We start from the raw sequence: 21,713 nt of genomic DNA, 5'->3' as shown, positions 1-21,713 counted from the left end.
AACAGTCTGCAGGGGAGCACTTGCATGAGGTTTATTAGTTCCTAGTTCTGGGCTCCTTCTCATCTTTCAAGGCCATGTCCAGCCTTTCTGGCTGCCTTGCCAATGCCTGAGGGGCTGATGTTCAGTCACTCCTCATCAGGAAGAGCATTTATTCTTAGGGGGCCACAGGTGCAAGCAGCCCACCTGCCTGCCTGATCACATTAAGGGGAGGCCCCTTTTAAGACCTCAGAAAATTCTGGAAATTCCAGTCTTCCATGTTTGAATAGAGAGCCTTAATCATCAGTAAGTAAAAACAAACTGAAACTAAGATTTCTTGGTCACTGCTCTTCCATTATGAAATTGCAACAAGGTTTGAAACATGGAAATCCTTAAGAGCTGAAGAAGAATATAATCAGAGACCCTAGAAACAATACTTTGCATGTCCCAAGAAAAGCTGGATTTTAAAAATTAATTTTATTCTAGAGCTCATCGGCAGGATAAAATATATATTCTCCGGGTGGGGGTAGGGAATAATAAAATCCAAAAGAAGATACTATAAGAATATATTCTATAACAACCAGCCAACCAAATAGACAAAGATGATCTCTGAAAACCAAAACCCCTTACATATTTATATTCTGAGGAAGGCAATTGATTTGACAGAAACGTTCAAACTGGTTTCCCTGAAGGTTACCCCAAATGAATATAACAAATGAATTCCCCGTACACAGTTGCCATGGCAGCCAGTAATATATTGTTCCATGCCCAGGCCCTCTCAGAGCCAGGCAAAAGATTGCGACAAGAAGCTAAAGATGCATTGAGACCTGACCTCTTGTTTTAGCGCTTCTCTCTTAAGCTTTCACATATGTGCTTGTGCTCCTAGAGGGCATATGTGAAGTCAGGCACAGAAGTATGTCTGTTCAGAGGAGTGGAATCCAGAACAAATCAAGGTGGCCCTAATGAGCACGAGGCAACAGACCTATCCTAAGATACTAATTTCCTATATTGCCATTATTATGTCTTTCCCATTTTCAGCCTCACAGGGAATGAAGTTGTAGGGACTGACTCTTTTGCACCCAGATACACACATTTATTACTATTAATAAAAAAGAAAAAGGCAGGATTACAGTGTATACAGTGGTGCTCTTCCCAGATTCCTTCTTCAGAGCACATGCTGCCAGGAAGACTGCCTGCTCCCTGCTCCCTGCTCCCAGCTCCTGGCAGTACCACTCCCCAGGAACTTCCCCCAGCTACCCGGAACTGCTTCCACTTAGGTAACACCCCTCCCAAGGGAGCACCACGGCTGTGACTGGCTGATGCAGAGATACAATTCAGGACCGCTCTGCCATAGCATCCCAGCTCTCCATCTCCCAGAGAATGGGCAGCAGCCTCTTGTGACTACATTACTACTCCATGTCTCCCTTGCCCAGTCCTGCCTTCCTCACTTCCACCCAGGTCCAGATCCTGTAAGAACTCTCCAATAAACCTGCCACACGTGACACTCAGAGTCTGTTTGAAGGGAAACCAATCTAAGCTAAAGATTAATGAACGTGAATGGACTAATCCAGACTTGCCAAGCCAAATAAACCCTGGGTTAGCAATTTTTGAAAATGAGTTGCAATCAATTGGAACATGTTTTCTGTGAAACGTTCCCAGTTTAAGGAAAAAAATAGCCTTTTCCAACTGCATTCCTGTATTCACTCTGGATGAGAAGAAATTATTAAACTTTTGAAGCAGAGAAACATGAACATTTTTAACAACCTACCTATAAGAACTGCGGAGGAGATAGTCACATCTGTAAGGTACTTGTGACACACAGGAGGGACCAACTCCTCACATGAGTATCTTACACTCTTTAGGCAACAATGCATCTGCTTGTCCCTGGTGCTCTGTTTAAATGGATGGTTACCCAACAGGGCCTCTTACCTCCAGGACGAGCCAGAGCTGTCCTCCCACACAGGGATCCGCTTTGTAAAACATCCCATAAAATTTTACAACATTGGGATGATTCGGAAGAAACTGCAAAATGTTGTATTCTGCTTCAATCTCTTCATCCATATCCTATACAGGGTAAAAAATGCACGCTGGATTAAGTCTAACATCTGAGGAAGGGTACGGGTATTACATAATTTAATAAAGCATATTTACTCTGTATTTTTAACGTCATCATTACTGCATCTTGAAAATAGCTAACAATAGGCATTCACATCCAAATAAAAGCTGCTAATTATTACATCAATAAAATATCCTTATTATATCCTTTCTTCTTTAATAACACTATTTAAAATATCTATTTTTATTTTAAAATGTCTGAATTTTCAAAGCAGTTTAGGAGAAGTAGCTTGAAGGGACCCAACTCAGCTTAGGACACCTTATAACCTCACTGTGCAAGACAGCTTCCAGCATTACAAGGTGTTCAGTGCTCTGAAAGAAGATGAATGAAAGCCACAAGTCTGGACCACCCTGCAACTTAGAAAAAGACTAGACTCTGTATAAGGGAGTGAGAAACATAATCCTTTCCAAGAAAATAACTTTTGAAGAACTCAGAGGGTCAAAACCAAAAGGACAGTAAAATGGACACAAAACAGAAATTCAAAGAATTTTTTAACTCCAAATGGAGTCCTCTTCAAAATAAGCTGACAAATCATGACTCATTTTGAATTTCATGCCAGGTTTCATGAAAATCCTAACTAAAACCAGGAAAGAAGTTGAAAGCTTAACATGTGTGAGTTATATTGTGGTTGCAATTTACTACCATTACTTACACTGATTGGATCCAGAATTTTTACTGCGGCCAGGCTCCCATCTCTCTTGTTGGTTACCTTGTAGACCTTGCCATATGTGCCTTTACCTATGGTCTCTATAATTTCCCAGGTATCAGTGGGATCTGGAAGTGATTCAAGTCCAAGCATTGTGGGGTTATAATGAAACAATCCATACAGATGTTTCCTGATGGGGAAAAAATTTTGTTATGTGCAACAGATCACAGGATTGAGGGCAGTGGGCTTTCAAAACAAGAATATTCTTTAAAAAAAGGGGGGGATTTTATTTATTTGAGAGACAGATATTGAGGAAGCATGAGCAGAGGAATGGACAGAGGGAAAGAGAGGCAGAGCCAGAAAACTAAATGATGAGTTAAATGATTATAAAACTAAATGATTAGCAGAACAGAAAACTAAATGATTTTCCCACTGAGCAAGGACCCCCACCCCCAATGTAGGGCTGGATCCAGAATCCTGAGATCATGACCTGAGCCGAAGTCAGAAGCTTGACCCACTAAGCCACCCAGGTGCCCATCAGAACAAGAATATTCTTATTTCTTAATTAGCAACATTATGGTACTTTTTTCTTTTTATTTTCCTCTTTTAAGTAGATTACAAAAAAAGTATTTGAAACCTTCGTAAGTAATGGGGGTAGAAGGTGGAGGAGTGGGCAACATGATTCTGATATACCTTTTAAAACAATGATTATAAATGATAAGATTATATAACCCCTACAGGAAGGAGCCAAAGGGCCAGAACAGTTGCTACTGGGGGAAGAGTCTGAAAGCGAAAGGTCTAAGATCTTTGTGCTCAGGTTCTGGTAACCATGAGTACGCCTCCCTGATGGTCGCTGGACTCCAGTCTCCAACCTCCATGTGCAAAGTCTAGGCTACTAGGAAGGAGGATCTGGTGCCTCCACCAGGCATTAATCAATGTACAGCACCCACTGCTGACCAGGTTTTGGGTCCTGTGAGGATTAGTTAAGTTCAGACTCTATCTATACAGCAATAGCCTAGTGTGGGAACCACACTGAGTACTTCACCAGGAGCTGCAAACTCACTTTGCCTATTTAATAAGAACACAGCCCTGTGGAGTTAAATACTTTAAGCGCCAGAAGGAAGCTTGATAGGCAAATTAAGTCATCTAGGACTAATCCCATGAAAAAAGCCCCCTTAACTTCAGTTGCTCCCTAAAGAAGGGTCTCAAACCTGGTCTGTTTCTAATTGCAGGGGAGGGGCCAATCTGGCTTTAACAACAGAGTCATGGCATCCAATCCCCACACAGTGGCCTGGTAGCCATCCACCGTGAGCACTTCTGCCTCATCCTGGACATCCCAATTTGCACTTCTAATTCTGATTATTTTCTATACTGCATCCCCCCAAGGTTCAGCCTTCTGACCTGGCACAAGAATCCAGTTTTCATCCCCACCCTTTATGACAGGGGCATTTCAAAGATTATGAAAACCATCACCAAAACAAAATAAAATCCCAGTGAATATGGGGTTGATGCCGGAAAGACCTGTCTTTTCAGATCTCACCTGGCAGGCACACCAAGTTTCCAAAGGGGCCTATAATCATCACCTTAAGAGCCCAGGCAAGGTTGACCCTGGGTGAGGAACTGACCCCAAAAGACTGGACGGACCCCAAACAACTCCTGCCTTTCATATGGTCATTTCAAGATTCCAATAAATTCCTTTTCTCCTGGCCAATGTTTTATAAAAAATCTTTCTTACCACATGTTTCACTATTTTTGCCATCTGTACAGTACCTATGCTATCAGTTATTAAATATGTTTAATATTTTTTACTGGATGATTACACTCGTGACAATAAAGAGTTATTCAAAAGTTCAGCCAGATGCTGCTGCCTGTGCTTGCACTTTCAAAACAAAAAGGTGGGGGGAGACAGATCATCAAATAATGGAAGGGAATTACAGACAAGCACAAAGTATTCCTTAACATCATCAGAAGACCAGAAAAAAAAAAAAAAGAGCAAGGAAATAAATTTGTCTCTATGTGTTTCAGTGTTCTTTATCATGAGATTCCCAAAACCTCTCAACACCTTGAGAACTGTTCCAGGCGTAGCTTCTACAACAGCATAAAGTTGGACCAGCCGGGAGTACTGGTCAAGGCCAGACAGGCTCAAGGGGTACTGGGTAGTGAAATGTGCTTCCTGGAGAGAAGAATCTGGCCCATCAGCTAGATGGACTCACTTTACACTTGCCAGTGTAGTCTCTGTTCCCCCACCAGCTGGCACACTCACATCTGGGTTCGGTGTCCTGACAGTAGTGCTCAAGTCAAATTGTCTGCATGATTCTGGCCCTTCCCTGACCAACCCTGAGATGTGAACTGGCTACTCATCTCTCTGTACCTTGGTTTCTTCATCTGCATCATGGAACTGCTGCTATTGGTGATGCAACCCACTTCACAGAGTTGCTATTAGGATTTGGAGATGGAGAGAGAATAAAGTGAGCATTAATGAGAGCCCAGAGAGGGCAGTTGCCATCATAAAAGAATAGTACCAAGTTCTGCTTCAGAATAGGCAAGGCTTAATGGTTTCCTGTTTTGCTTTATCTCACTTCTAGCCATGAACTAAATGAGAACCAAATTAGTTTTACTCCAATCAGTTAATAGTTTCAGACAAACGGCTGGAATTTGGTGTGTGCAAATGAAATTAAATCACAGAATGTGGCATCAGGAGAGGACCCTAGAGGCCACTGAATCAAGTGGTTTTCTAATGATTTGGGGCCACAAAACCCTTTTGTTAAATTCAATCTCACTTAGGATGCTGATGTTGAAGCTGAAAGCAGCAGCACAGGTCTGGCTGAGGCAGGCTGGGGATCCCTGCGCCCCCATGGGAGACATGTAGAGTGACTAACCATCCTGGTTTACCTAGGACTGCTTTAGCACTGAAAATCCTATGTCCTGGGAAGCCTTTCAGAACTCAGAAAACTGAGATAGGCTCTTACTCTCTGAAGCCCCCTCAGAGCATTATTAGAAAAAAAAAAAACCAAAACACTGTTCAAGCACCCCCACTCCACCCCCCCAGTCCCTGTTATATACTAAATTGTATCCCCCCAAATTTATATGTTGAAGTCCTATAGTCCAACTATATTTGGAGATGTCTTTACAGATGTAATTAAGGAAAAATGAAGTCAGATGCAGAGCACTAATCCAATATGACTGGTATCCTTATAAGAGATTAGGACACAGACATACACAGAAAGAAGACCATATGAAGACCTAGAGGGAAGATGGTCATACCCAAGCCAAGCAGAGAGACAGAAAGATCTTGCCAATACCTTTATCTCAGACTTCAGCCTCCAGAACTGTGAGGAAATTCTGTGGTTTGAGCCACCCAGTCTGGGGAATTTTGTTATAGCAGCCCTAGCAAACTAGTGCACTCCCATTTACAGATGAAGAAAATAAAACCCAGATTGATGTCATGACTGTTTACAGGCAATGCAAGAATGGGAATCCAGGACTCCCTGGGCCTGATCCTGTGATCTCTGCCCCACAGAATAGAATGAAGGGAGTCAGCTGGTTAACAAAGGTCCTGTCTGACCAACTGCACCTAATATTTTAAAGCTCTGTGGTAGGATTACTCCCAATCACATGGAGCCTAAATGCCCCACAGATCTAATGGATGGCAATCTCTGCTCCCCATAGAACAAAAACAACTTATCTGGAGGAAGTCATCTACAGTTAGCACCAATGATGGTGAACAGAGGGAGGACGAGGTTCCACCGCCATGCCCATCACATCTGTCTGGGCATCCATAGATAGGGTTAAATAAATGTGCAACAGAACATTTGCACAATAACACAGTTGCCCGTCCTTCTCTCTTTAAAATCAATACCTGACTCTATCAACTTTCTGACGATTGATTAAATAGCCCCAACAATGGCTGCTTATACAGCTCTATACATGTGGTGGTAATCTGCTCTCAGGGGGCAGCTGGACTAGCCCTGCTGAGAGCCAAAAAGCTGTTCCTGGTCAGAATGTTAACCTTGGGGGAGACCACACTTCTGCCTATGTCTGTGTCTGGGGTGCAACAGCCAGAGCTGGACCTCATGGAAATGGTCATGAGTGCAGGGATGAACCTGACACCTCAGGACTGTGCAGAACCTCAGAAGTCCCTGCAGGGACACCTGGACTTCCTACAAGTCCTGAAACAGGACCCCAGTCATTTATTTGGACTAGAAATAAAGGGGTAACTTCAGGAGGCTACAAAACTCGGGTTATACAGGCTACTGTCTTTGAAAGACAAACAGGACTAGTCTGTCTCAGCAGAAGAAAACGATACAGTTCTCAGCGCAGGGTAGGCTCAAGCAACTCACAAACCAATCAGAAGTCCTATCCTTCACATGTCTATGTGTGCAGTTGCTCTAAAGCAAAGACTCGACGAACACTCTCTGGTTTTGCATTGTGTGAAAAGGGGTTATATCATAGTAAAGGAATAGATTCCTATTTTTGTCACACATAATTAGCCAATTATCTAGGAGACAGCCAAACCTCTCATTATTTAAGCCAAGGGAGAGACAGATTCATTGATTTAGTAAGAGACTTTACCCTTATGGTAACACAGTCTCTTGGACGTTAAGAATAATTGTCCTTTTTCTTGTTTTGTTCTGTTGTGAGGAGGTAAACTTGGAGAGGTCAGAAGCCACATCCCCTTGTTGAGAATATCTTGTAGTTGAGAATATCTTTCTGTGGATGAGGACTAATGGACCAAACACGACTGCTGCTTGCACAGTTAACATCAGGGACAGGGCTCACACCACCAGAGAGCAGCTCAGTTCCGGATCCCTCTTCCCACCAGAAGTGGGGGCTTACCCAGGTTACACACCACACTGCAGTGAGGAGTTTCCCATACAGCCGTAAAGTAAATAGCTCAGTGGCTGCTTTATCTTATCAGAATTGAATGTTTAGACTTCCTCAGGAGTTTGGGTTTCAATCATCAGCCAAGTACTTTAAAAAATAAGCTAGGGAATATTCCATAGTTAGTTTTTGTCAAACATGATTCCACAGATTTCTAGTTCCATACATATACACAAAGTCAGGCATTAGGCTTCCTAAAGGAAGAACGTCCCGCTACCTAAGACATGGTATTGCCAAAAAAATTAAACCCGAATCTCATCAAGCTTCTTAATTACCAATTTACACGAATAAAAAAGGGCAGGATAGTCACATCATAGTACATAGAACTGTCAGTCACTATGTTGTACCTCTAAAACTAAGGTAACATTGTGCGTCAACTGTATTTCAATAAAAAAGGCAGAGCCCATGTTAAATAATACAGTCTGTGTACAATAAGCAAAATCCAGACTTAAATCTCTCCAAGAAACTCTCCAAGACAAATGATCCAATATTCTCCAAAAATAAGTTGCAAATGAAAATAAATTGAGAAGGATAACCTCAGGATTAAAAGAGGCTTATAATACATATCAACTGTGAAATAAAATGTGGATTCCCAAAAAAACCCACTAAATTATAACATTTATAAGATACTCAGATCACCAATTAGTTATTTAATGATTATTAAGGAAGGAATTTTTAATTTTGTTTTAGTTGTTATGATTGTATTTGTAGGTTGTTTTTTTTTTTAAGATTTTATTTATTTATTTGACAGACAGAGATCACAAGCAGGCAGAGAGGCAGGCAGAGGGGAAGCAGAGAGTCCAATGCGGGGCTCAATCCTAGGACCCTGAGATCATGACCCAAGCCGAAAGCAGAGGCTTAACCCACTGATCCACCCAGGCATCCCTATGGCTATGTTTTCAAAAAGGTTCCATATCAGAGTGCTTGGGTGGCTCAGTCAGTTAGGCACCTGCCTTCTGCTCAGGTCATCATCCTGGGTCCTAGGATTAAGCCCCACTGGGCTTCCTGCTCAGTAAGGAGTCTGCTTCTCCCTCTCCCTCGTGCCCTCTCTCCTTTCTGTCTCTATCAAATAAATAAAATCTTAAAAAAAATTCCTTACCTTTTAGCAGTACACACTGAAATATTTACAGGTATAACATATGAGGAAAAAATAAGAAGGGGTATACATGACAAAACATTGGCCATGAGTGGTAATTACTGAAGCTGAGTACATGGCAGGGGCGGGAGTGGAGTTCATGGTTATATTCTGTTAACTTTCCTATGTTTTTCAATTTCCATAATAAAGTTTTTAAAATTTAGTTTAACTAATGTATGTAAGTGTACATTCTGGAATTTATACACCTGGTCAACCCTACCTCCCTGAACAGTTTCCCCACCACCACCCTTGATAATATTCTAAAAAGTCTCAAAGTCCCATGTAGACTAGCACTTCATTCATGTAAGAAACAATAAACCTTTAACCAAGAAAAACATACCCGAGAATTTGACACTAAAGCACCAACACTCAGACTGTCAGAAAGTCAACTTCTCATTCCCCCTTTCGCTGACCAAGGCACAGTCAGTGCCCCTCTGTGGCTGATGTCCCAGCCCAAACTTCCATTAAATACAGAACCATAGTCAGGAGTAACTAATGAACTGCTGAGCAGCACAGGAATATCAATAGGCAGAAGAAGCAAGTGACCTTCTTCTGTCCGTCCAACTCCTGCTCTTTCTTTCTGAAGGAAGAAAAAGGAAGGAACATCAATTTACAGACACTGAAATGAACAAGAAGACTCATAACCACAAAGATCTATAAACCTTTCCATCATGTCCCTGAAAAAGAAACTGCCCGTGGCATGAAGTTGAATTTGCCCAAGGCTAAAAACACAGTCACATAAAAGAAGAGAGAAATGCGTACTAACTAGCTGTGTGGGTGGCCCTGTGTGGGTGGCCCTGTGCAGCTGATGAAAGGCTTAGAAAGAAAATGAAGAATAGTCTAAGGTGAGCTTTGACTCTGGCAATAAAAGGAACCGATGGAACAAATTTCACATGATGCCCTTAAAACTGATGTGTTTACTGAAGAAGGGGGAAAAAAAACTAATCCAAAGGAGGAAAATGCTCTTGATAAATTCCTTGTTCATTCACCTGTATCTTTTCAGAGGCTCTAAGAGCTGGCATCAACATGGGGTCAAAAACAAATAGATGAACTCAATTCTATTCCAGTGTTGAAGTAAGCACTAAACATCCTCATTCTGAAGTGTGGCCATTTCTTCCAAGGCCTTGGTTTTTTCCTTATGCTTTACCTGTCACTTCTTTGATTAATCCAAAGCTAGATCTTTTAATTCCAAGGTGGTTGTACACTATCTCCCCTTCTTTCAATAATAGGTCACACATTAGACAAAATTACCGTAAAATTTAGTCCTGTGCATTCAGTAGTTTCTAAATGCTCATTGTATGCAACCCCTGATTAGGTTCTACAACAAATATAGGTAAGAGTAACAAACTCAACTCTGCTTTTGAGGTTCTAAACTTGTTTAGAAAACCCTTATGATTTCTGGAGCAAAATGGAGAAATGAAGTCAGGTACTGAATTTCCTTAAAACTAAGTGCATGAACAATGTTAACAAGAAAAAGCTGAAATCCAGCAAACAAAACAAAAACATATTAGCAGCAACTAAATAAAAGAAATGACAAAATTTCATGCCATTATCTTTGAAAAGCAGCATTCAGGGAAAGTGAGTGAGAGAGAAAGAATCCCACAGTCACTACTATGCTCAACCATGCTCTTTCTTCTCCCAGAAGTGTGGTAGGTTTTGGAGATGGTGAGTAGATAGAATGCTAAAAAACCTTAGCAACACTCCTTATCTAAAAAGAAGTAATCAGAGAGGGAGAATTAACAGCAGGGAAATTAATCAAGGCTCATTCACTTATATATTCAATAAGAATTTCTTAAGAAACTCTTGCATAATCACTCAAAACTAGGCTCCAAGGGTCATTAAAAGGAAGTAGAAGAAATAACCAGGTTCTATTCGAAAACAAACTGCATTTCCAGAGATATGCAGGAAAGATGCCTCCTGCCAGGTGAGATGACCCTAGCTCAGCACTTGAAACAATATTTCAGAAAGAAGAGCAAAATCAGTATCCATCAACCATGACTGCACCTAATGCCTAATACCTCTACATCAGGGAACACAATGAATAGGTCTTAGAGAGACAGACATTTCCTGATATAGCTACTGAATATCACAGCAGAGAGAGAATTTTTCAGTTCCCCCAAAATAAAACAAAAAACAACAAAACAAAACAAACTCTCAGGCACTCGATATTTAACACAAAAAAATACATAATCTATGCGAACAAAGTTCTGAAGGAGAAAAAGGTTTGAACAAGTATTTTTACGTTTAGCCAGATTGTTGTTCAAGTATAAAGACAACAGACATTTTCAGACTCAATAACTCAATGACTCTGTGAGTCTTACTTGAAAAAAAAAAAAAATGACTTGAGCCCCCAATCCAGAAAAACAAGAGATAAATGTGGAGCTCTAGTAAAAAGTCTGATAGGGAGAACTGAACCTAGACACATTTAGAAATTAGGTTAAACGACAGTATGAAGTACATTTATTTCATACTTGCAATGTTACACATTTCAACAATAAAAAGCAATAATAAACCAAATTCAACAGCCTGGGGAGAGGCAGAAGAAAAAATAAAGGTAGAATTTCCTAACATTTCTTTACTTATAAAGATGATAAATCAAGAAATTGAGATTTAAGTATTTGAAATTATTAAAGTTAACCAAGTAAAATAATATCAGCAAAAATAAGGACAAAGTGTATGTGATAATTTTCTTATCCATCTCAGTAAGTAGTCAACAGATAATTGATTAATTGATAAGGAGAGGTTAAAACCACTATGTAAATTTATAAAAGAAATCTCTAAAACACCAAAAAATAGACTACAAATTTTCAACATTATCATGAAAAAGTACACTTATTCACATTTGACACATACATACACCATAGAGAGAAAAGACAATCCATAGGGTAAGGGATGAGTTTGGGGTAGGGATGAAGGAATCATTTAAAACAGAAAATATGGGGCTCCTGAGTGGCTCAGTTGTTGAGTGTCTGCCTTCAGCTCAGGTCAGGATCCTAGGCTTTGTGCTCAGCAGGAAGCCTGCTTGTCCCTTTCTCCTGGACCGCCCCCCACCACCATCATGTGTGCCCTGTCTCTCTCTCTCTCTCTCTCTCTCTCTCTCTCTCGTAAATAAATAAAATCCTTTAAAAAAATAAAATAAAAACAGAAAATATAATGTAAATTTAAAAGTATTCATCTTATAATAAATATATTTCTTAATGAGGCCGAAATATAGAACAAAACAAACTGTAGAGATCCACATCTAAAATAAACTCTCCAAGAGACTCTCTATAACTCAGAAAATTTAAAAGTAAAAAAGACATCAAAGATAAACCAGGAAAACGGTAAGGGAAAAGAAAAAAATTCATAATCTTAATATCAGAAAGGAGCAAATTCAAGGCAAAAACTATTAAAGAACATATAAAGAACATAAAGGGTTATTTATACATTCAGTAATAATAAGTAAGCAATTACTATGCACCAGGAAATGTTCCACATACTATTAGAATCACTAAAGTTTAAGTCAATAATGTACTTACACATGTTATAAATCACCACCAAAAACAAAGTGATGAAATTCATTAAAAAAAAACCCTAGAAGAAACCAACAAAAGACAATAATAGTAATAGACATGGTTAACCATGACAGAACAAGAAGACAAAGTAATAAGAAATATACACAATACAGTCAATTTGGCTAACCCATCAGATATATATCATATATATCTATAACTACATAGATATCTACATATATATATATCTATAACAACATAGATATATCTAACATAAAACTTATTTTCAAGTACTTTTTAATTTTAAATTTAATTTTAATCAGAGAAGGAAACGTAGATTCATCATATTAACAGACTAAAAAAGAAAATCCATATGATCACCTCAACACATCCAGAAAAAGCAACTGACAAAATTCAATATACATTCAGGATTTTTAAAAAAATGCTCAGCAAAGCAGAAATAAACATGTACGTCTTCAACTTAATAAAGGCATCTACAAAAAACCCAGAGTTCCCATCACGTCTAATGGTGAAAAACTGAAGGCTTTCACCTTAAGATCAAAAGCAAGGCAAGGATGTCTGCTCTCATCACCTCTGCTTAACATTGCAGGGAAACCAGGGCAATAAGGCAAGAAAAAGAAATTAAAAGCATCCACATTGGAGATTAGAAAGGAAGAAACAAATGGACTTTATTTGCAGATGACATGTTCATCTACATAAAAAATCTGATAACATTTATAATAAGGCTACTAGAATTAGTGAATTTACAACATTATAAAATACAAGGTCAATATTTTAACATCAATAATATTTCTGTATTACTAAAAAGGAAAACTTTTCAACAAAAAATGCTGAGACAATTATATAGCCGTATACCAAAAGAGAAGAGGAACCTCTACCTTTTTCTCTCATATACAAAAATTAACTTTAATTGAGCATAGAACAAATGTAAAAATTTAAACTTCTACTAGATAAATGTACAAGGATGTTTATTGTAGCATTGTTTCTAATAGAAAACCAGATACAAACTTAAGCTCCATCATTAAAAAAAATCATGTAATAAACCATAATTACATAAAATGAAATACTATCCAAACACATGTAACCATTTAAAAGAAAGAAAATAAATTTTGTGTCAATTAATATGGAAAAAAATAACAAAATAAAAAATTATAGTTTTTAAAAATTATTGAACATCATGTAAAGATAACTTCTGTGTAAATAAAAAGAATATTTACATGTATAACTATTTTATGTGTATGTTTATGTGTATCTATATATCTGTACCTTTACATACATATTTTCCAGAAAGCTACAAAAAAAACTCTTGAACTTTAGGAAGAGGTACCAGGAGTCAGAGAAATTAGAAAAAGTAAAGATTAATATAATTTTTAGAAAATTTAGACCTTTCTATATTATTCATTCTTTTTGGGAGGTGCTAGTGCATATATTATTTTATTTTAAAAGCTAAACCATTTTTTTTTTAAGCAAATAAGAACTCTCTATAGAGGAGATCATTCTGGCCCAGATGCCTGCTGAAGTCATGGGAGAAACCATGTGAAGCTGTAGAAGCCCATCTGAGAAGCAGAGGAAAACAGAGAAGGAAGAAACCAAAAGGACCATGCTAAAAAGAGGACTGGCAAGGGGGTTCACTACCAATTCTAAATGCAGGCACTCTGAGGCCTGCTAAGCTTTGTCTGTCCTTATACATACATGAAATTTCCTACTGCATTCTTCTAACAAGCTGCTTCTTCTCACAAGCAAATTTACATCCTTCACAAGCTAGTTTTAATTTCTAACAACCCCAAAGGAGCCTGGCCTGTACCCTTTTTGAATACCTTTATTCCACAGTGGAGGTGCTGCCTTACCTTCTGAAAATGAAGCAATCTGAAGCATGTACCCTGTGAACTCCTGCAGTCAGTCAGGCCTAGAAAGTATGATTTAAATAGAAACTTGTCCAACAACATTTTCTACTTGTGAGAAAATTTATGAAAAAGATTTCCATCTCTGCATATGTTATTCAGAATATTTTGTCTAAATGTTATGGTAAGCTCTGTATGAATTACAAATCATAGAGGAATGCTTTTAAACCCAGAGAATAATTTTTAAAAAGAAATCAGAAAAGTAAACAGTGAAAGTTTAGAGGAAGGGGAAAGTTACACAAATATCAAATATAATAAACACCCAGAGACACCTCAAAAAAGATAACACCATATAAGCATGAACACACTACAGTATAATTCCAAACTAACATATAAGCAAGTATGTGATAAAATTGTATAGGTTGGTAAGAGATTAGAGCCATTTTCAGGAACTGCCTTCTTAACAAACAGAACCTACCTGTACAAGGCTACATAGAACCATTCAAGTAGCTTAGATGCTATCTCTTCTAGGAGGCCTTTCCTAATCTTCCCTTTAGTGGTGACCTTTCCTTTATGGTCTCACCGTATCAATACTCTTTTCTAGGAGTTACCACAATGCCTGACGTTTACAGATCACATGTTGGTCTTCTCCAAGTGGTCTCCTAGAGAACAGGGGTCATGCCTTCATAATTTTTTATGCCTCATAGGCAAATACCCATTGTATAATAAGTGCTCAATAAATTGTTGAATATAAGATTAAAAATCAGAACTTTAAGAACCAATAAAGTTTTCCTAATTAAAAAACAATACCTGTAGTTTCATAGAGCACTAAGAAAATGAGGAAAAATAAATGAAGAAAAATACAATGACAACGACACTCAAAATTCCACCATCCCAACTTATAACCACTCTTAACTATAAATATCATTGCAGATAAACACACAAAATCATTGATTCATTCATGTCACAACCTTGTGTAAACAAGTAACCTGCGATGACTTCAATGATAAATTCATTGTTGTCTAAATTCTTCAGTCAGATATTTAAGACCTCAGCAACCTAAATGCAGCCTTCCATTCCTGTCTTAAATCTCCTTTCATTTCTCTGTATCAGGCTTATGATGATTTTCAACCAAACCCCCTGTCATTTCCTGAATCATCCTTGGATGTAATTTTGCCCAAATGAAATTTTTCCCAAATGATTTCTACCATCAGTGTGTTCATTCCACCATATCCATGAATCACAAATCCTACCAGCCCTTCAAGAGCCAGCTCATGTTCCCTTATCCCTCCATGAATAGGCAGCTCCTTTTCCTCTGAAACTCTATAGTGCTCATACATGATAAGCTGGTCTGTGGTGTCATTTTGTGAATAAACCTCAACTGCCAAATGAGGTCCCAAGCACCATAAAGGCAGAGACTGTCTAATTCATATGACTCCCCTCTGCATTTACATTGGCTGTCACTCAATGAACACTTGTGAAACAAAGGAAGAGACTGAGTATAGTTAAATGTTAAACAGGGAGTGCTGAATGTTGGAGTCTCAAAGCAATAACTTCAGCTGATCCTTGAAGAAAGTATATACCTTAGATTAGCGGAGTGGGGATTGTGTGAAAGACATTAAAAAAAAAAATAACAGAGACATTTTGGGCATTTCAATAAGAAAGCCCAACATTGTGCAGGGCTATTCCATATATTTCAGAATTGTGTGTCCCAGCTCATTATGTACCAGCCACTTTCTATTGTGACAACCAAAAACCAAAAACATCCCCCAGCACTGCTTCCAGGTAAGGGGGGCCATGGGTATCTGGAGAGGGAATTCATGAGTCCTGACCATATCGGGCTGAAGCAAAAGAATTACTTCCACCAAAGAGGTGAGAAGAACACCCAGCCCCATCCACCTTTGAACTTCTCATGTTGTTATGGAGGAAGTAAGTCAACTGACAATGACTCCTTTTCATCTCTTTCCCAAGAGCTTCATTCATGCACATACTGAGTGAGAAGCTGTGAAAATTAAGGTAAAGAATATGGTCTCTAGTCCCATGCTAGGACTGATCAAGTCCTAGCTTTTATACTTACTAGCTATGTTGGCAAGGGAAGAAATGTTCAACCCTTCTGTGCCTTGATCTCCTCATCCATAAACTGGAAATAATGAAAGTACTCACCACTTAAAGTTGTGTGGTAGTCCCAGCAAATAAGAAGCACAAAATATATCATTTATTTTTACATTTTGGAAAAATCTGCTAGCTGGAAAAGAGGAATATCACTACTAGATACTCTTTTTACAACCTATAAAACCTCTATTTTAGGGAACATTTACTGAGTAAGTACTAGACATTGGACACTACACCAGATGGCATAGCTCCACGAGGCAATACCTACTACTATTCCTATTTTACAGATAAGAAAACTGATACACTGAGAGCTTAAGGAAGTCAAGATGGGAGCCAGGATTTAAATCTTTTTGTTTACCCCACTCTGCCTCATTGCTTTAATAAGTATTGAATGAGCATTTGCTACTTATCTGGCATATTTCCAGGTGTTGAAGATACAACAATGATCAAAATAGACCAAAACCACACCTTCATGGAGCTTATATTCTAGTTGGGGGAAAGAGAAAATCAACAAAATAAATAATATATATAGAGAGATATTAGATATATATTTATATACAATATATATTATATATGTTTATATATAATATATATTTATATATAAATAATAAATAAATAAATAATATATAGATAATAGGTAGCGATCAACTTCTATGAGAAAAATAAAGTAGAAAAGGTGACTAGAAAGTCAGAATGGGTGGTAGGCAAGGTAGGTAGCAGGACCAGGAAATATTCACTGAGCAGGATACATTTAAGAAATGACAGGAAAAAGATGGAAGAGTAAAATCTGGGGGGAAACTGTTCCAGATACAGAATACAGTAAGCACAAAGGCCCTGAGGCAGGAGTTTACTTAGCATATTCGAGGAATAGAAAGAAGCCAGTTGTGGCTGCACTGGAATAACCAAGGGAGAGAAATAGATTGTGGAATCAGAGAGATATGGGACAGGGAGGAGCAGATAAATCACATAGGTCTTTATCAGCCTTTGTAAGTTAAAGACCTGGCTTTTATTTAAACAGATCAAAAGCCATTGGTGGAATCTGAACAGTAGGGACATGATCTAATTTATGTTAGGTTACTTTGGTGGCTCTGCAGACAGTAGACTGAAGGAGGTGTCACTTGATCCCTTAAGAGCAGTCCAAGTTATTATTAGCAGAAAAAAAAGGAGCAATGCCTTCTTCAGTTCCAGCAGGTGTGATCACAATGGATTTTTTTTTTTTTCCAAGCAAAGTGCTTAGGAAGCCTCTTTCTACCCTATCTATGATGTCTTGTTGAATACATCAGTTGTAGGGAACCTCATTCAATTACACAGCCACTGGGAACCTTTCTAAAACAGGCTATCAAGTGCATCCACAGCGGCTGTCTAGAAATCCCTGCATTCTCACTCATCACTCCTCAGTGTTACCTTTTAGAACATGAACTTGAGCAAAGAATTGGTTGTCCATTCTTTTTTGTTTTGTTTTGTTTTTGTTTTTGTTTTTTGGTTGTCCATTCTTAGTACAAAGTTGGTCTACTGTATTTGAGACATTTAGAACACAGTCAAGTGGTAAAAGTACAAAGTCCAAAGAGAGCTAGGCTTAAGCTTAGCCGGACATTCTGCGAAATGCATACGGGAGTACCCACTCTGAGCAAGCCATTGAAAGACTTTAAAATGAATCAGACTCAGTTCTGACCTAGCATATGGTTCATAACAGTGAAAGGATACAGCTTAAATGCAAGAAGTATACACTATGGACTGCAGACTATACACTATAATTAGTGTATAGTCTAACTATAAGGAGGGGGACGGTCCATCCAGCTGGGAGGATCTGGGGATGGCATCTGACTCAGGCCTTAAAAGGAACTGGAGCTGGATACACAAAGATGAGTAGGCTAGCTGAGCAGATGGAGCAAAAGTAGAGAATGGAAAATGGAGGACTTGAGATGGGAACCATGGTTGGGAGAGTTTGGGAGGACCCAGGCACACCCATAAAAATCCCTTAGCAACTTATTTAAAATGCATATTCTGAGCTCACTCCCAGCAATTCTGAGTCAATAGTGGGTGGAAGAATCTATATTTTTATCAAGAACCCTCAAGTAATTTTAAAGTTTACCACTTAACTCCACACCTACTTTGAGAAACAATGGTGGAGATGAGTTAAAACCATCCCATGTAATCTCCCCTATTATTCTCTCTCAGATAATCCTGTTTATTTCCTCTAAGCATTAATTGCTACAGATACTATTTTCGCATCTACTTATTTATTTACAATTGATTTACTCCATAGAGTATGAGCAATGACTTTTCACCTTGGAACATAAGATTTCACCACAGAAAACTAAAATTATTTTTCTAAGTAAAAATAAGGATTCTACAGAATGTGTTGTATTTAAAATGCTGTTTCAGCTACCATGGTTTTCGTAAAGTACAAGTGTTTCCACAAATGAGATGCATTTTTAGGCAAGTAAATGAGACTTTTTTACTGATAGGTATTACCCCAAAATTCATATACTGAATCCCTAATCCCCAATATGCTGGTATTTGAAGGTGAGGCCTTTGGGAGGTCATTAGGTCATGGGGGCGGAGACTTCATGAATAGGCTTCCTACCCTTATACGGAGACAGTAGAGAGTGCTCTCTCCCTACCATGTGAGGACAAAGTAACCAGTAAGTGGGCTCTCAAAAGAACTCAGCTGTTCTGGTACCTTGATCTGGATTTCGCAGCCTCCAGAATGATGAGAAATAAATTTCTGTTGTTTAAGCCACCCAGTCTACGGTATTCTCTTGTAGCAGACCAAACTGATTAAGAGAGTCAACAAGCTACACCATGGATCAAAATGGAAAACTATAGGATCCAATCATTGAAGGCTATATATGGATGGGAAGAAAATCTTTCAAATTTACAAGAGTTTTTTACTAACAACTTCCAAATTATTTCACCTGTATGTAAGTAATTAATCAGCACTCCGGTGGACAATCAATAAATCCTGTCAGCTCTGCTCTAAATACAAATTCCTGAATATGGGTATGGGCACTGCCCCACAATCAGAGCCACCGCAAGCCACCAAGGAGCCTTTTGAGCAAATGAGAAAAAAGACCCTTCGCCAGCTCAGCCAGACCCCTCCGCCAGGGAACCAAGCACAGCACGGCCACCTCCTCTAGGCGACCAGGCCATTCTCATCCCCTTTGGCCCACAGTCTTGGGCTCCCTTCGGGTCCTCGACTTCCGCTCTCACCTCCTGCAATACCCCACCCCCGGCCCTCCCCCAGTCTGCTGTCCACGCAGCTATGAGTGCCGTCTTTTTCACAGTTGTGTAAAATGCCACTGCAGCTAGCACAGGATCCAGCCTTCTCCCAGCGCGACCGAGAGAACCCTCTCTCCCTTTCTGGCCGCGCCTTCTGCGGGTCACTCGCCACCGCCATCTTGCTGTCCACGCAGCACGTGGCATTCCCTGCCACCTCGGGGCTGTTTGGTTACCCTTGCTGTTCCCCGGGCGGAAAACCTCCGCCTGCTCCCTCCCGCCCTGCAGTTCGGCAACCTCCTTCCCACCATTCACAGCTCCATTTGTTTACCTCAGCCTCTGAGGAATCTTCTGGAACCACCTTACTCACGGTGGACCCTGAGATGGGTGGGCGGGAGTGTGTGGGCTGGTCTGGGGTCCCGCGAGGCGTCCCCAGCAGCCGTCCATAGGCTGCAGTTGGGACAGGAGTGAGGAAGAGCGCCGCCTGAAGGCGCCGCCTGAGGAGGGAGGGGAGCTCTGTGAGGGGCTTTTCTGGCAGCGTCCCAAGCTGCAGCAGAGTAAGTCTAAAGTTGGTTCGTGTGGGGCTTCTCGGCTATTGAATCTTACGTTGGACCTCCATTTGGGCTGGTGGCCCTGATGGGGCGAGGGAGCAGGGAGAGGCGCTCCGGGAGCACCCCACCATGACGAGGGAGGCCTGGAAGCAGGAGCAAGGCTAAGAGGAAGGTCTCCCTTCTCCCCACTGCGCGTGCTCGCGAAGGGAACCAAGTCTGGCTGCTGCGAACAGAGCCGGTAACCGCACGGTGCCAGACTAATTCCAGAGCAAGAGAAGCAAGGGACTGCACTGAATTGGAAAGCAGGACACCTGGTCTGCAGCAGCAGGCTTATCTTTCTGGGATCCCGGCAAATATCTTAAGTCTCTTCATCTCTTTGTGCCTCTGTTTCCTCTTCTAAAGAATGAAGTGGTTGAACGAAAATCACTGTTTCTCAAAGTTTCCTGCAGGCACTGCTCACTGTAGTTGTTTGCACCCAGGCCTGCTGACACGGAATCTTAGGCAGCGTGGGAACTGGCATTTTACAGGGCACCCAAGGTGATCCCAATGATCTCTAAGTTCCCTTCTCTAACGTTCTATGAATTTTTAACCTTAAACCTATACAAATATTGGGGGTGGGGGTGGAGAGTCATGGCATAATTGAATTTATTTACTATCATTCAAATTGCCATGTTACCAAATCACAAATCAGTCACGATGTTGCACTCGCTTAGGAAAAATACACAACCACAGCTATGACCAATGATTAACTAAGTGATCAGATTTTTCACTTCCTCACCAAAGCATGGGGAACTTTATCTTAGCTTTAGCTGCCTTAAACCTTACCGAGTGAAATACATTAAAAATAACTGCAAATTACTGATGACTAATGCCCTTCAATTTGGCCTCAAGCTGAGAAATTCTGTGCAAAATAAAGTGGTTTATAATCCCACACGTCCGTTCTATTATAAACTGCAGGTGGCAAATCAAGTGGCTATGAACAATGATGTGTGCGCGCGCGTGCGTGTGTGTGTGTGAGAAAAATCAATACTCAAGGAGGGTATTTCTTCACTGCTTTAAATTCCCCTTTAATGGGAATTTAACAGCCCAGGCAAAAGGCACATAAATGCAAGCTAGAAGCTCCAGGAATCTGGGTGGTGCCTCATAAAGGCCGGAGGCTAGAGTGGTCTTATGTCCCCCCTCCCCCAGGCCCCCATCTCTGCTGCACACCAGCCAAGGGCAGCTGTGCCTGCCCTTTGCAGAAAAGCAATCTAAAGCAAACACAGAAGCAAGTCGGAAGGAAAATAATTGCAACTCACACCGATGACCTATTTTCTGAATCCGGCTTATCCAAGATTGGATTTTCAGTCCTCCAAAAAGCAGCAGAACACTTCATGGTCAGAAAATATTGTCTTTGAGGAGTGTATGGATCAGAATGTATGACAGACACATTGTCACCAGAGGACTTTTTTCTGACCGAGGTTCCAAGTGGTGTTAAGCTCAGACGGCTATTGTGAGAGGGGCTGGTAAATCTACGAAATCCTTGGTGGCTTTGCTTCCCTGCTAGCCAAGATTAACATGATGCTAATGGCTTGTGAACCTGATCTGCTTAGTGTCTCCTACCAGCAGAAGCTGCAGAATCAAAACCATCTTCCCAAGCCCCACGTGCACATTATGTAATATCGCCAACTTTATATTCCCCCCACTTGAGGGTGCATTACCCCTTCATTCCAGACATGATACAA

The 21,713-nt window shown here is 40.1% G+C and overlaps 1 protein-coding gene across 1 annotated transcript in view; it reads right to left on the bottom strand.

The window, feature by feature from the left end:
- Window positions 1-19,787, bottom strand: part of LOC122902580 (myosin-IIIb-like) — a 52,257-nt gene extending 32,470 nt beyond the window's left edge. Inside the window, exons 1-3 of the mRNA XM_044242309.1 lie at window positions 19,770-19,787; window positions 2,745-2,928; window positions 1,906-2,040 (exon numbers count right to left, since the gene is read on the bottom strand). Coding sequence (XP_044098244.1) covers window positions 1,906-2,040; window positions 2,745-2,891 — 282 coding nt within the window. The 5' untranslated portion in view covers window positions 2,892-2,928; window positions 19,770-19,787. The remainder of the gene's footprint in view (window positions 1-1,905; window positions 2,041-2,744; window positions 2,929-19,769) is intronic.
- Window positions 19,788-21,713: the final 1,926 nt, after the last annotated feature.

The sequence above is a fragment of the Neovison vison genome, chromosome 3 (genome assembly GCF_020171115.1).
Source record: "Neovison vison isolate M4711 chromosome 3, ASM_NN_V1, whole genome shotgun sequence".
Lineage (NCBI taxonomy): Eukaryota > Metazoa > Chordata > Mammalia > Carnivora > Mustelidae > Neogale > Neogale vison.
This window is presented reverse-complemented; position numbering and strand designations above follow the sequence as displayed.